Raw genomic sequence first — 15,564 nt, forward strand, 5'->3', positions numbered from 1 at the left:
TTGTTCCTATTTCAGTGCGTCAACCATATGAGGCAAGCTGTTTCACTTATTAACCAGATTCTCCTCGTCAAGTCTGTTAGAAGTGCACGAAAGAATAATGACTTCTTGATTATTGGCTGTCCTGGAGCTGTTCTCCGTTTTGAGAATGTTTTTGACAAGTAGCATAATAAAATGATGTCCTGATTGTAAATGTAACACCTCTCTCTTGTATCTAGGTGATCTCAGAAAGTGAATTAGAAGACACACCTTTGAAGAAACTTCAGAAATAAATACAACATATTGCTGAAAAACCCTATCTTGGTATCCTCACTTGCTTTAGATTGTGGGGGTCCAACTTGTTGGCTTGTCTGGGCCACACTGAGTGAAGAGTGATTGGCATAGGCTGTGTATAAGATACATAATTCATGTACTTATCATAACAAAACCTTTTTTTTTTTTTAATCTATTATCAGTGTGTGGCAGGCATGAGAGACAGAGTTAGCCCTCCACAGTGTTCAGTTGTTGCCTACACAGTCTGCACTCAAACTACACACCACAAAGTAGTTGTGCAAAGTATCACTAAAAAAATCACATAATAATGTTAAAGCTGATGGTATTTGGGGGGCTCGTGCCCTGAACTGTCCCAGGGCTGCATGTGGCCTGTGGGCTCTAGGTTGGACGTGTTTGGTTTAGATGGCATTTCCAGTCAGTAACTGGTGCTATGATGGTGATAGAACAGGCTGAATGATGACTGTGTCATTCTAATAGAGGCAACTAGAAATTAAGAAATGAAACTGACAGTCAAGCATAAGCAATACTAACTATTCTAATAGCATCCAGTTTGAGCGGTTGAATGTGAAGTTAAAGATTGAAAATACACAGAAATAGATTCCTTTAGGATAATATGGTTCTGTATTAATAGTAAAATGAAATTTCATATTTTACATTTTCCATTCAAATCATCTACCAAAACAATGTTGCTATCCCTTTACCTGACCTTCTAACAGTTTTCTTTCAAGACTAACTTATATTTTTTTTGTACCCCAGCCTACCACTCATTGCAAGGATACGTTTCTGTTATGTCCAGAATTTCTCAAACTGAAACTGTAGCACCTATAATATGTGGATAAACGTCAAAATCGACTGGGAGGTTGTTTATTTTAATTCTTATTTTTTAATATTGGACTGTTGAAAAAAGAATTCATGAATATTAAGAAAGAAAATTAGGAGGCAAAAAAGCAGATTCTGTGAGTTCAAAGCTATGATTTATCAGGCATCATACATATTAGGATATTAAAGCATTGGTTTTTAAATCTTCATGAGGATTGTGAGTATTAATTATAATGTTTCTGTTGCTAGTCTTGAAATATAAGTATGTAGCGTAGCATATTTTAATGCTATCATATTGCAAGGAAATGCTTGCATAGTAATTCTTTGACTGTATTGGTTGAAGAAATCTTCAGTGAGTTATACAGACTGCAGAGCTTTGCAAGTGAGAGGCTTGTCAGTAACACTTAAAATCAGACAGTATCTAGGACATTAAATATGATGTCAATAAATAGTTTGTGTGTTTATGTTAGTGTAGGCTAACGCATTACGTAGGTGATATTTCTAATAAAAGAAAAGGTGTAAACCTCAAATTTTATGAATGAACAAACTGTGAAGCTGAGTGGGCTACGCAAGAGAGCTCACTCGTAATGGAAGATTTTTATGATCGGTTTGTTAAAGTTCTTCGTAATCTAATTTCAAAGAAGCTTCAAACACTTCTTAGTTCTTTCTGTACCCACATCTCATGTAGTATAATGGATTTAGAAAAAGGAAAAATGGTATTTTTACTTAGAGCATAGGGCATAGTGCTTCTTCATTTAAGTTAATAAAAAATGAGATTTTACAGTGTGGACTGTAAATTTAGCTAATAGTCTCTTAAGAAAAATAGGGGAGAGGAATTATGTGGCTGGAGGAGGTGTACTGGAAGAGGGTTGCCAAAGCCCAAGTTCTTCCTGAGAAACTCAGAGAACATTGCACATTTACTTGAAGGAATATGTGATAAACATTCAAGTTAAATTTTAATCAATTATAATTTGCCAATTCAGTAATCAAAAAAGTCAAACTATAAGGGGGGCATTTAAAAAGCCTTTGAAAAGTTTATCAGAAGGATTTTATGTAAAACCTAGTAAGGTGCTGTATTCTACCTTGATTACAAGAACAAATGAAATCGTCACAACTACTAACATTTCATTAACATTTGAAGAGGTGTTTGATTTGTTTTGTTTTGATATTTACTATTTCTGTGCAATAGAAATTATACTGATTAAGATAACTGTGTGGTTTTAATGTTGTGTAAAAATAAGAGAGAAGAGCCAGGCATTCTTAGGTTTATGCAATAATTCACTTACTAAATATAGCATTCAGGATTTTAGCTGATTCTCTATGGTTTTAGTTTTAGGTTTTGGTTTTAGTGGACAGAGTCTCTCTTGCTGCATGTCTCTTCCTCTGCCTTCTTTTATACATTCCTGTGGGGAAATGGAACCAATCTAAACAGCTTTACACTGTTTTTCTTGATCAGCTTTTAAGAAAATGATCTCATAGTGTATCATTCCCTCCTGTGCCCTGAAGATTTAAAGTGATCTTACACAATCAGAATTAAAAAAACTCTCTTTTTTCATCTCCTGGAATGCTGACAGATTACTTTTTTCATACTGAATATTTGCTCTGTGGTGGTTTTGGATCATTAGCAAAAACATAGTTTGCATTTCCTTTAAGTTGGTTGGTGCTTGCTTGAATCCCTTGTAACAACAAGCTATCAGCTGTGTGGCCTTTCTGCAGTGACCCAGAAGGAGAAGTAATTTTACCTTATTTCCACAACAGAGAGCTGTTAATATCGCCAGCATCTCTAGCATTATTTGGTGAGCTGAACGGTTTCTGTCTACCTTGCCCTGCAAGGGAGAAAGTAGAACACAGAAGGTATGCCCTAAGATAGTAGTGGAAAAACTCCTTTGGATATGTATTTTGACAGCTGTCTGTATTAAGGTGAGTATCAATAAAGAGAAGAATAGTCTTGTGTCTTGCTTGTGACAGGTGTGATTGAGATGATTGTCATCACTGAAGACAGCAAAAAAAAAAGCAGGATTTCCAGATTACTGAGGTGAAATAGTCTTTAAACTTCTTGGTTTGTTTTCATGCCAAAACAGTATTTGAGGTGCAGTCTCACTGGCGCTGTGTACAAGGGCACAATCACTTCCTAGTCTTGTTGTCCTTACTATTTCTGATGCAGGCCAGGATGCCATTGGCCTTCTTGGCCACCTGGGCACACTGCTGGTTCACGTTCAGCCAGCTGTCAGCTAACGCCCTCAGGCCCTTTTCTGCTGGGCACCCACACTGCTGCATGACCCACGTGTAGCACTCAGTACCAAGCCTTGTTGGATGCCGTGAGGCCAGACTGAACTCCATTCACTGTGACTCTGAGCCCAGCCATCAGCCAGATGAACTGACTCATAGAACCATGAGCAGCCAATTTCTCCAGGAGAGTACTGTGGGAAGCAATATGAAATGTGTTACTAAAATTGAAGTATCCATAGTCTTTACCTCATCTAAGTGTCATAGAGGTAGATCAGGCTAGTCAGGCAGGACCTGTCCTTCGTAAATCCATGCTGGCTTCACATCATTTGTTTGTCTTATATATACTGAGTGATGGCACTCCAGATGACCTTCTCGGGTACCAAGGTCAGACCAATAGGCCTGTAATTCCTGGAGTTTTGTCTACACCCGTTTGTCTAAACTTGAAATGCTCTTGCCAATTCTGTCTGAAATATCCATGCTACCCTGAGAGCCTCCGGTGTGTGTAGGTTTGAGTTGTTCAGGTGTGCTGGCAGTGTGCTGCCTACTTTATGGAGACCATTTTAAGAAGGCATGGTTAATACATGTCCATTCCATTTGAAGTTTTGTCCTGGGATAATTTAACATTGCCTTAAATAAAAGAAGTATTCTAGTCTATTATGTTTTCTTTTGGATTTTAATTAAGTAATTTTGGTGAAGAGGCACATTCTACTTTTAGAGAAACATAGCTTCTTTCCTGCCAATCTAGGATTGCATTGTTTAATTAGGGTTGTCTGCACTTGAAAAAGTACTTGATGGTGAAGGAAGGATCCTTGGAAAAATGACAGGAGGTATCACACTAGAAAAATTCCCACAAGGAAGTGAGTCATTAATGTAGGGCAGAGCTTTGCAGCATCATTGTCATGGGTGAGGGGACTGCCTGCACCTGCACAGAGCTGTGAGCTGGTATGAATGTTTGAGTTTCAGGTTGTGAGTGGACTCTGAATCTGTTGTGAGTAACTCAGGGGGAGTGTGCAAAAGTGTGCATCTGCATGCTTTCAGTAGGTAAGAGTGGTCCAAATAGCACTTTGGTGATGGGTTAAAAATAACCCTGCTAGTAACAAGTTCATTTAGTTAGCTAGAATGGATGATTGCTTCAGTTTTTCTATACAGCAAGCAGTCACTTGAGGTTTGCCCATGTTGGTTCTTGCTCATGGTAGAGACCATTTTCACAGCTTGTTTCTGCAGATCTCCACAACTATTTGCCAGTTACTGTGGAACTGTTACTTCTTACTGTTCTTGTTATCTCCCTGTTAGTAAGTTACAGTTCTTCAGATGTTTTCTGTTCTTCTTACTCAGTTCTTACCTGGTTGCATATTACTGTGGGAAGTTGGTAAAGATTGTCAAAAGTGAACATGAATTTCTAAGCAATGAGACTGAGAGGTTTTCTTAAAAAGAAGTCTCTTTACATCTACTGCGTAGAACTGGAGTCAGTGTAAATATACTCTTCATCAGATATGTAATAAATATTGCTGTATGCATGAATGCTAACAAATAACAGTTATTTAAATTTAGATATGTAGGTAGGGGTGAAAAGAGAATGCAGAACTCTGTATAGGTAAATATTTAAAAATGTAAAAATCCATTCTGTGGTGATCAGAATCTCATGCTTACTGTAAAAGACTTCCACAAGGACTTTTCTTCAAGTAGTGGTTTTACCAGCAACCTCAAGATCTTGATTTGGGTTGTTGGTGGGTTTTTTTTGTTTGTTTGTTTTATTGTACTTTTTTTTTATAAATAACTGTGGCACTCAGTTGCCAGAAGTGTAGTGTTCTCAAAGAGAGCAGAAGCCATTTTCTAGATATTTTTTTTTCTCATTTGTGTAAAAGACTCCTTAGGTCCCTAATCTGTACTGAGTTTTCATTTACTGAAGTTTGAAACGTGCTCTAGTTTTCAAGTTTGTTTCAGTAGAAGTAACACAATATGCATTGATTCAATGTTTATGAACTTAAGAATACAGCGTCATCAAGTGCTTTGGAGACGCACAAGAATATTTTAAAATATATTGCTAAGTGTGTAGTTTATGTATTGATTACATGTATGTTTTAAGCTAAAGAAATGTAAGGTAACCTGGAAAAAATATGTCTTTGGAAGAAGTTGGTTGGTTGTATGTTTCTCATCGCACTGACTTGTATATTGACTTTTGCAACCTTTTTCATTGCAGTCGAGATAAAACTTGAGGGAGACTGAAAGCAAAGGTTTGACTTGTTTGTTCTTACTGTGACACTGTGGGGTTTTTCCTGTTACATACCTCATTGCTGACTGCATTGTTTAACTGTGCTTCATCATGTTATAGTCATATTTTATGGTGAATAGGGAATATCTTTTGCCCTTGGTTTTTGATTTTGGTTTCGGTTTTTTTTTTCTTTTTTTTCTTTTTTTTTTTTTTTGGTTGGTTGGTATTCTCAAATTTTTCCTTTTATTTTTTTTTTTTAACTCTTTCAGAATTCACCACTCTACGAGTACCTGCAGGATTTGGGACACACTGATTTTGAAGTATGTTCATCTGTGTCACAGAAGGCAAAGCAATGTGCGGTAGAGGAAGGCCAGAGAGAGAGGACTGTGCACACTGCCCAGAAAGTGAGCATTCTCCTTTTCTTAATATTTAACCTCTCAAAAGAGTGCTGCATTACTTCATAGATAGGCATAATTGGAGAGGATAAAGATGGAATTCTTACTGTAATAATTAAAAAGGAAAGTTAATAGTAACAGTTTACATGTGTTGACTGCAAATATGTTTGGGAATATCTGATCTGCCATTGTATTTTGAGGTGTTCTTTGCTTTTATGTGAATTAGGGAAGAAAGATGCTTTGATATTGAATTCTGTAAGAGTTGTAAATGATATTATTTACTGGATGTTATTACTGTGGCTTGGCATGATATTCTATGAATAACACCTGTGTTTTTCTGGAACAAAATATTTATAAGTCCCAACCCTTCTCAATCATTCAGTTCCTAAATGTCACTTCTTATGTAACAAAATACTAAGAAAGCGGATTTCTGGGAAGTAGAAATACCAGAGCCAATCTGAAGGAGAAAGTAGAACAGTGCTTAGGTTCTGGCAATTTTATAACAGTAACAGCTGACAAGGTCCATTGGTTAATAAGCTCAGACTTCTTCTATTATTTGAAATAAAGGCTAATGAATTTTTATGATCATTTTTATATTAAAAGTATTCTTGAGAATTAAGAGCTTGGAGAATACTGAAATATGGTAATGCTGTAAAATATTTTATAGCATTAATTTGGCCACCTAACACATACAATGGTCTACTCATTTCTTGTTTTCCTTATTAAATATAAATGTGATTTACTCTTATTGATAGTATGTAGGCCATGTTGTTCAGCTGATGATCTCTAGTATGGGTGAGGAAATTCCAGTCTTGAGGCAACCAACGTAGAACTCTTTGCTGGTCCTAAAAAAAGCAAGTATGTAGAAAATTTCATAGTCAGACAGTCTGTCTGTCTGACTATCCTCAAATCAGAGGTTCACAACCCTTTCCCTCTCTTCTGTAATCTCTGCTGCTTCCCTGCTCCACAATGTTCCACCTTTTTGCTTAGCTGGCAGTGAATTGGGGAGCAGTGTGGCCCTGAGGGGAACAAATGGCCCTGAGCTCTCCAGAAGGTCTCCGTGCAGGATGTGGTAGATGGGGGGATTATATGAATGAGTGAATGAAGTGAGCTGGTATTTCTCTTAGGCTTCTCTCTTTTTTTTTTTTTTTTTTTTCTTCAAATAGCTCTTAAGATGCTTCAAGGAATGAGTCGGGTAATAGTCACAATTAGTTAGGCTTTATTTCAGCATAAAATTTTTAGTTTTGAATGTGTCCTTCCTGTTCTTCCTTCATGTCAGATTCAAGCATTTTTATTTCAAGGGCTTTTAATCTGTTCTGCTCTGTGTGAGGTCTTAGGTAGGTAGGCTTCAGAAGTATGTGAATTGATGTGGATAACTCTGTTTTATTTTTCTGATCTGGAGAAGGTGCATGTTGTTATGAAAAATAAAGTAATGCAACATTTTTATATTCACAACTATGGAAGTCAGTAAAGTAATATGATTCTGTGTTCATATATATAACTTCCACTGAATTTAATGCAAAACTGCTATAGGGTTAAGAACCTTAAAAGTGCAAGGATGTATTGCTTTTAAAAGTCGCAAGGATTCTTGAGGATGTTTGTTTTTTTTCCCTTCGCTCCCCTTCAAGTATTTTACCCTTAATTTTACTGCTCTGGGAGGAAGTCCTCTGGTATTACATCAGCTGTAGAAGTAATTCATCATGGCTTGCTGGGCAACTTGAAAGCAGAGGGCATTTGAAAATGGATTGCACATTTCTTACAAATACTGGGATGACATTCATACTGTCTCATCTCAGTCTAGACAAGGATGCATGATGGGGAAAAAAGGAAGAAACATTTGTGTAATTGGTAGTGATAAAATTTCGTAGGTTCTTACTGTTGTTTGAGTAATTTGGGAACGTCTTTTGTAATCTGATGTCAGAAAGTCTGTTTTTGTCTCCAGTTTTTGGCAGAATGTCTCAAAAGGAGAGAGACAGCTTGCCACATATTTGAAGAAGTACACCGAAATGGGGAGGATCTGGGCCTTTGCCAAAACTTCTCTGTGATGTACAGGCAAATCATTTCAATTCCCATGCAATCATTTCCTCATTTTTAGATTGGACTATTATCACTTCCCTTCTCTCACTGTTTGCTGATGTAGTCTGCTGACATTATAAAATATCCGGGAAGCAAGTGGTTTCCAATCTCTGAATATGTGAATCCTCCTAATGTGGAGTGATCTTAGTGGAGTCTTTAGTGTACATAAATAACATGAACACAGTTCCATGTTGAACAATGCTTAGTACATGAATATTATTTTCTTTCTGTTGTGAAAAGCAAGCTTACAAATGGCTTAAACTTTAAAAGATATTTTAGAGTTAAATGCAGTACTGAGCAAGCGCATACACAGCTAGAGTTTTGGCTTTCTTGGTTATCACAGTCCATCTATTTTTCTTAGGTTTTCTAATGGATCTGAAATACCTTGGTATCTGAAAGAATACTCTTTTCTTTAAAAGGTGGTTTACTTTTTAGGGAGAGCAACCAATTCTGCTTTATTTCTCTATCTTCACCCCATTCTGCTAAATACAGGATTTGTTCTGACTAGAAAAGGAGACAAATAATGTTTCTGAAGAGAGAAATAAAATAATATTTTTTTCTAGGTTGCCAGCTGACCGATAGTGGAAAACTCATATTAGAAAGGTTGCAGTATTGCTATGTCTTTGAGTTGGTATTGTTTACTCCTCTTGTAAGTCAAGTAGGATCCCTGTTCAGGTATAATCTTTTGACATGCAGCAGTATTTTGGCAAGGTAAAGATCTAGTGTGGGATCTTAGTGGATTGAAAAAACAAGTCTAGGAGATAAGGATGTTTCTAGTGACTGATACTAACATTGTTGTATTTTGCTTTCCTACAAAGCAGTGCATATCGTTCAGGCTTAGTGAGAGATAAAGGTATCAGCTGAATTTGAAGTGCACCTTAATTAGTTTTTTGGTTGGTTAGTTTTGTTTTGTTTCCTTAATCAGACCATGGTCTTAATGAACACTGAAATGAAAAGCTGTAAAGGTACATCAAGACTGCTCTGAGGGCTGAGGGAGTATAGAGAAGTTATTTAGCATGGTAATTACAGTTGCAGTGCTTCTGGCTACACCAATCTCAGGAGAAAGTTAAAGCCGAAGTTCTGATCTCATGGTCACTTGATATTCAAAAGCACTGTTTAAAGGAAGTATTAGATTTGTTTTCTGGAATTAAACCCAGAATTATTTGTGTAATTCTGCTTGATCTTTAAGGAATATGCTTCTTTCATATACGTTTTTCCTTTCTCATTCATTTTCCTAGACTACTGTGCATATCTGAGTGTCTTAAGTGATTTTACTGTCACCTCATCCTGACTCAGATGTGACAGTTATCACTAGAACAAGGCAGGTACTAGAGGCAGATATTTAGCATTCTGTTGAGGCCATCCACAGAAATTGGAAAGGAGGGACAGGTGCTTGACTTTGTCTATGACTTCCACCTACATAAGGCCAGCTTGGAGTAGCTGGAAGGTACTACTGCTTAGTATTATCATCTTTCTGAGCTGCACAGAATTGGAAGGTGCCAATATTAGTGATGGTGTTTTAGATACTGCTGAATTGCCATTTCAAGTTCACCTGGCATAGAAGAGAAAGATTTCTAAGAATTTTATTTTAGGATCAAAATGAATGATCCTAAAATGTTTGTTGTTCTATGCTACTTTTTTAATGTTGGACAGTGGATATTTTTAATTCTGCTAATTAAGCTTAGTAATAAGCTTAATAATAATTACTTATTAAGCTTATTAAGAGAATTCATTTGATGACTTGCTTTCTGATTTTGTAAGAATAATGCTCCAGAAGCACTGGCAACATGACCTGACTTGTGTGTTGATGAAAGTTGTTTTACTTGTCAGTAACACTCCCAGTGGGAATGCAAACCGTGAGACACTGTTCCAAGGAACTGAATAATTGAATGTGTTACTGCACTCTACTGGGTCACAGCCCAAGACAGTGGGTTGTCTTGTTTTGTTTTCAAGCACTGACATGCCTGTTGAGCATTTATGCAAGCTCATATTTTTACTTCTAATCTAAAACATGGCGAGTAAACCAAACAGTCATGTAACACATCAGTCTGTTTTTTCCAGTAGTCCTACAGTCTAGTTTAGTCAGCTGGTAGCAGTTTAAAACTGTCTTTGGTGTAGATTTAAATGCTTGTGATAAAAACAGAAAAACTTCAGAAGGCCAAGCAGTGGAAAATGATAGGCTCCCAGAGACATCATTTTAAATGAACATCTCCTTTTGCACTTCACTGTACTAAGACAAGTACTTCAGAACAAAGTATCTGCCTGCTGCTCAGATGTAGAACAAAGTATTTGTCTGCTCTTCAAATGTAGGGCAGTGGCTTTATTTATTTCATCTCAATTTTCCACAAATTCTCATCAGATAATTTTGTTTTGTTTGCACCACTTCACAAGAAGCGCTACCTTGGAAGATAATCTATTGCTTCCATTTGTGACACCCTTCTCCCCCTCAGACATATGGCAGTGCCCTTGAGTAGCCTTGAATTCTTTGCCCATACAGCAAAAGTGATTCTTGCTTTTACCAGCATTACTGATAGTAATGATAGAAAATAGTAGGAGAACAGGACTTCTTATTTTTTGATAGCTTGACCTGTGCTGCACTTAAAATTATATTCTGTAACACTTGAAATCCCCGTCTGCATTTATTCTGTAGGTAAGTCGTGTGAATTGCAGGGGTAGCCCCTCTTAACAAGGCATGGTGATAGCTGTGTTCTGGGAAGAAGCATCATTACAAAAGCCATATTGTCAGTTTGTCTAACTACTAGTCTGTTTATTCTTTTTTACACAGGTCTGTAATTCTAACTGTATACTGAAAAGTGTATGCAAGAAAAACTTGAGTTAGGTTACCTAAGTGGATGCAAAAGAGAGTTAATTCAAAAATTGTTCTGTGAATCATAAAGGCTGCAGAGGGACCATTTCTAGTGTTGTTCAAAGCCATTCTGCTCTCTATCAGACTTCTGTCACTGCCTTTCTGTGCTAAACTGGTTGGTGTGTCTGTTCTAGCTCCTGTACTGGCCTTATGTGAAAAAAATCCCAAGTTAAGCACAGCTCAGTCCTTTTGTTGTTTAATTTTATTCTTCCATTTCCAGCCTAAGAATTGGAAGCATGATGGGGAAGTTTGTGTTCCTCTTATCACACAGCTACTTCAGGAGCGTTTCTGTAGCTTGCATTGGAACAGGGTTGTACCTGGAATCCTGAAGTCAGAAGCTCAGTGTCGGTTCCTCTGGGCAAGTGACCTTTCAGCTGTTTTTACACTTCTCTGTCTTAAAAAAGAGACAGAGAAGAAAAGGAAGAAGCTGATTTAATGCAGATACCATTTATAGACTAAGCTCTTATGATCTTTTTTTTTTTTATTGTTGATGTGGGGTTGTTTGTTGTTGTTTTTGGTTTTTGGTTTTGTTTTTTTTTTAATAGTATGGCACAAAATGTAGGTGCTTCAAAATTCATATTTTCTTGGCCTACATTTCACTTGATTGTACTATTTGTCAGCAGTTTGAAAATTAGATGTAGGGCCTCAGAATTCATGAAATAGTCACAGGTAAATACTTTGAAAAATATTTCCTGACAGCTCAGTCTGAGGAAAGTAGATACAGAATGTCTGTCCAAAACTCTGCCTTTTTCATGAGAAGTCTGGAGAGGGAAGCAGAATCATGCATCTATTTAATTATGATATTTTCATGTATTCTGGAAGACGTGCGAGTAAAATGCATGGTGACAGAGGCAGGTTCCCCTAACCAGTGTTGTTCAGAGTTACATTTACAGCTCAGATGAAGCTGTAATTATTGTTATTATTGTATTTACTGTTATTATTGTATTTAGATTGTATTTAGATTTCACGGGAGAAGCAACATGGTGAGAAAAGTACCTGATAGCAAGTGCTGGTGTGACAGGCAGTTTCTGAGACAATTCCTGTTAAAATCATGCATCCCTGCTTCTGTTTACTCATCTTTCAGAGTCTTGTCCTCCAAGGAGAGGTTGTTCCTCTCCCAGTCTTCTACTTTTCTTCAGTCTCTGTCAGCTGTTTAAGACTGCTGCTTTTTTTTATCCTTAAGAAGAGAGAAAATCTTTCATACTGAGTTGTTGCCAATCTGAGATCAAACAAATTCTAGCTCTATTTATTTTTAACAGTACAGCATAACAATTCATTACATTGAATAGGTGGGGTGAATGAAGCTTTATTTCACAGTCTTGTGTACAGGCAAACTGAGCGGAAGCAGATGTTCCCATACTCTGAAGTTAGGCCAAATAGACTAAGGGAAACTTCCTTGCAGGTACACGTGTCTGATTTAACAAGAAAAGAAATAAAGAAATTGCCTGTCTGTTATTTCTTCTTCTTCTTCTTTTTTTTTTTTTTTTTTAATGGAAATAATTTCTGTTCCTTCCAGCAAAGCATCCTGTCAAAACTAGTTGAGTTCTTCAGAAGTTGGTTTCCCTTTCCACAATATAAGAAAAACGATGACATACTGCACCGATTGGTAAGAGATTTTTTTTTTCTTTTTCCTTTTTTATAATTTCCTTTCCTCATCCACAGGTCTTCCCCTCCTTTGTACCTTCTCTTCCAAGCACCATCTTTAGTTTCTGTTGGTTTTTTTTTTTCTTCTTCTAACAGTTTTACTTTCTTTAGGCAATATTGTTTCAGGTTTTCAGAGGTAGGATGCATGGCAAATTGGGCACGTGCACAATGAGGGAAAACAGCCAGCAGCCAGCTTGAATATGTTCAAAGTATGGAAGAGATGGTCAGAAATTAAATAAATTCTTGAAAGCTGAAAGGAATTAATTCACGTTAAAACTGCCCCATTCAGTGGAAGACACTGCAGAAACACTGAGAAAGTCCCTAAGTTGCCACCAGTGACTTGCAGACACAGCTCAAGATGAAAGCCTGTAGAGCATCATTTGATATCACCTCTTAGCTCAGGCATAGCAGCGTGCTTGTGCAACTTCACCGCTCTTAGCCCAGGACAGGACCATGTGTTCTGTTTCTGCACTATTCTCCATAGTGCTTTTGCATTTGGGAAAAGCAAAGTAAACTAACGCACCACCATGGAAATGTTGTGTTAGACTGTTCCGGAATCTAACAGAAGTTTGTTTTTCCTACTGTGATACAAGAATGAATCACTATATGTAACTTAGGGGAAAAAAAGAGTTGAGCTATGTGAGAAGTTAGGAGTTTCCATTTCTAAGAGTTCATTTGATTGCTGTCACTTCTCCCTCATCTTGAGAAGGCAAGATCTCTGCAACGTCTTGTTACTGATTGTCCTTTTAATTCCCTTCCTCCTTGTTTCTCTTTGAATCTTTTGGCTTCACAGTTTTTCTAACATTAATTTCTCAAGACGGAAATGCAACCAAAGAATATGGAAAACATGTTTCTTCTGCTGCCTGCTACTTTAGGGTAACAAAATGACACGGGATATTTTGGAGGAGGGCAGTTTCCTCATGAACACAACCCTAAAACTGTGTTTTCCAGTAAATGTAGAGTGCAAGTTGTCTGGATTGATATCAATGTAAAGAATTTAACTAGCTAGTTTGTGAAAGCCTGGGTCTTCATAAATAATCTAATTTGGTCAGAGCAGACTAAAAAGCTTCTGTAACGTGAAATGTCAAACTTCTGTTAACTTTACTCTCCTTTCCTTCCTGTAATCTAGCTAGATGCAAAAATGCCGCATGTTTCAGTTTTGGATTCTTCTACAACATTCTCAATTGGAAGGGTTCTGTACTGATAGTTTGGTGCAGTATTTTGGCATAATTGTGATGCGTTTCTAGATATCGTTACTGTCTAGATCTGATCATAAAGTCAATATGATACACCCTGCAAGGCTGAAGTAACAGAAAATTAGTTTTTAAATTTAAGCATGTTTAGAAAAGTGAGGTAGCCACTACTGGTATACCTGAAATATTTCTGTAATCTTCAATCTTCAAGAAGAGTTAGCTGTCAGTGAAGTGTAGGGTATTTTCCTTGTTATCATAACTTAATTTTAAGAGTTCACATGTTCTTTACTAATACTTATTTTTTCTTCTGCTTATTTGTGGTAAGGATGTTGGATTTCGATTTGACACGCTCCGTACCATCCTGCAACAGGAAGTTCTGCTGCAGGAGGATGTGGAACTGATTGAGTTCCTTGACCCAAGTATCCTGTCTGCAGGGCAGTGTAAGCAACAGGAAAATGGACAGCTTCCAACACTACGCTCCCTAGCAACTCCTAATATTTGGTATTGTACAGAGAATATCTGTTATCATTCACTGTTAAACAACAAACGAATATTGTATGTTCTTTACATAAAATGCAGCAATATAGTAACTTTTTTTTTTCTCAGATCTTTTAAGTTTTGGTCCACTACTACTCACATATATGAATAAACATGTTTTTGCCTCAGGCATTTTATTGAAAGAGCAGTTTTAATCTGAGATAGCTACATAAGCATAAGTACTTACAAACCCTAACAGATGCCATGAGTAAGAACTTAACATTGATGAATTAATAAATTACAAAAGCCATATGGGGGTGATTCTGATAAGTTAGGCATAGTTGTGTAGACTGCATTGGAAAGTGTCTTTTTCACTGTGGCCTTTGTAAAGTATGTTGATTGTAAGGGTGAGCAATTACTTTTTGTGGGTTTAGAATACTAGAAGAACAGACAAAAGAACATTTAAATGCAATACACTGAAATTAGAAAAGGCTGGTGAAATTCATCCTGGAATACTGAAGGAGCTACCTGCAACACTGTCTAAACAAATACCACCTGTGTTTGAAAAATAGTAGGAATGGTGGATGGTCTGACAGACTGACTGACTGAGAAACGGGCAAGCATCAGTAGATAAGAACATCTTGTAACACAGGCCAGTGTATATTCTCTTACATGTGTTAGGATAGTATATGGAATGACTGTAAATTCTCAGCCAGTTAAAAAAGGAAGAGAAATGTTTATGATATATTATGTCATAATTGATATTCTTTGTCAAACAAGAACTTTTAAACCACCATTTCTGCAATGTTTTGTTCCTGGTTATAACACTATTAATTGGTACTCGAACTGTTCAGATGACAAAGAACACTGACAAAATTTGGAAATATTGCTTACTTTATGTATGACACCACTTTTTAACTGTTTTGGTAGATAGGAGTTCAAATATATCTTGACAAATTGCAGAAATATCTTGAAATTAGTAGAATAGTCAACAAAGACAAGTGCATAATATTTCCCTTGGGAAGGAAAAATCAAATTAAAAGAACAAAGCTGAACAGTTGGATAGACAGTACTACTTCAGAGAAGGATCTTCACGTTGTTGCAGAGTATAAATTGAAAAAGTCAGTAAATGGAAAAATCTTATCTCACAACCCTTGTTACATACAACACACAGGGATTTAACTCTTTCTCCCTGTTTCCCTGTGTCTCAACTCTGATTTTTGATGCCATTTTTTGTGAGGTACATGTAATTAAGAAAAAGTACAGAACAAGAAAAATAGTGAGTATAGAAAATGCATTCTTTTGAAAACATTTGAGGTAGGAAGAATTGTTTGGCCAGCATGGAGAAAACTTAGGTGGGATGAAACAGTCTTATGAGTAATA

General features: G+C 36.8%; 1 protein-coding gene across 5 annotated transcripts in view; it reads left to right on the plus strand.

The window, feature by feature from the left end:
• Positions 1 to 15,564, plus strand: part of VEZT (vezatin, adherens junctions transmembrane protein) — a 57,584-nt gene that overhangs the window by 9,014 nt on the left and 33,006 nt on the right. For all 5 annotated transcript variants that reach the window (XR_014883161.1, XM_085223241.1, XM_085223252.1 and 2 more), the window contains exons 2-4: positions 5,800 to 5,934; positions 12,384 to 12,473; positions 14,030 to 14,205. Coding sequence is in view for 4 of the 5 variants with exons in the window: in XM_085223241.1 (XP_085079367.1) it covers positions 5,800 to 5,934; positions 12,384 to 12,473; positions 14,030 to 14,205 (401 nt within the window). In the remaining variant the exon portion in view is untranslated. The remainder of the gene's footprint in view (positions 1 to 5,799; positions 5,935 to 12,383; positions 12,474 to 14,029; positions 14,206 to 15,564) is intronic.

The sequence above is a fragment of the Meleagris gallopavo genome, chromosome 1 (assembly GCF_905368555.1).
Source record: "Meleagris gallopavo chromosome 1, MGAL_WU_HG_1.1, whole genome shotgun sequence".
NCBI classification, from domain to species: Eukaryota; Metazoa; Chordata; class Aves; order Galliformes; family Phasianidae; genus Meleagris; species Meleagris gallopavo.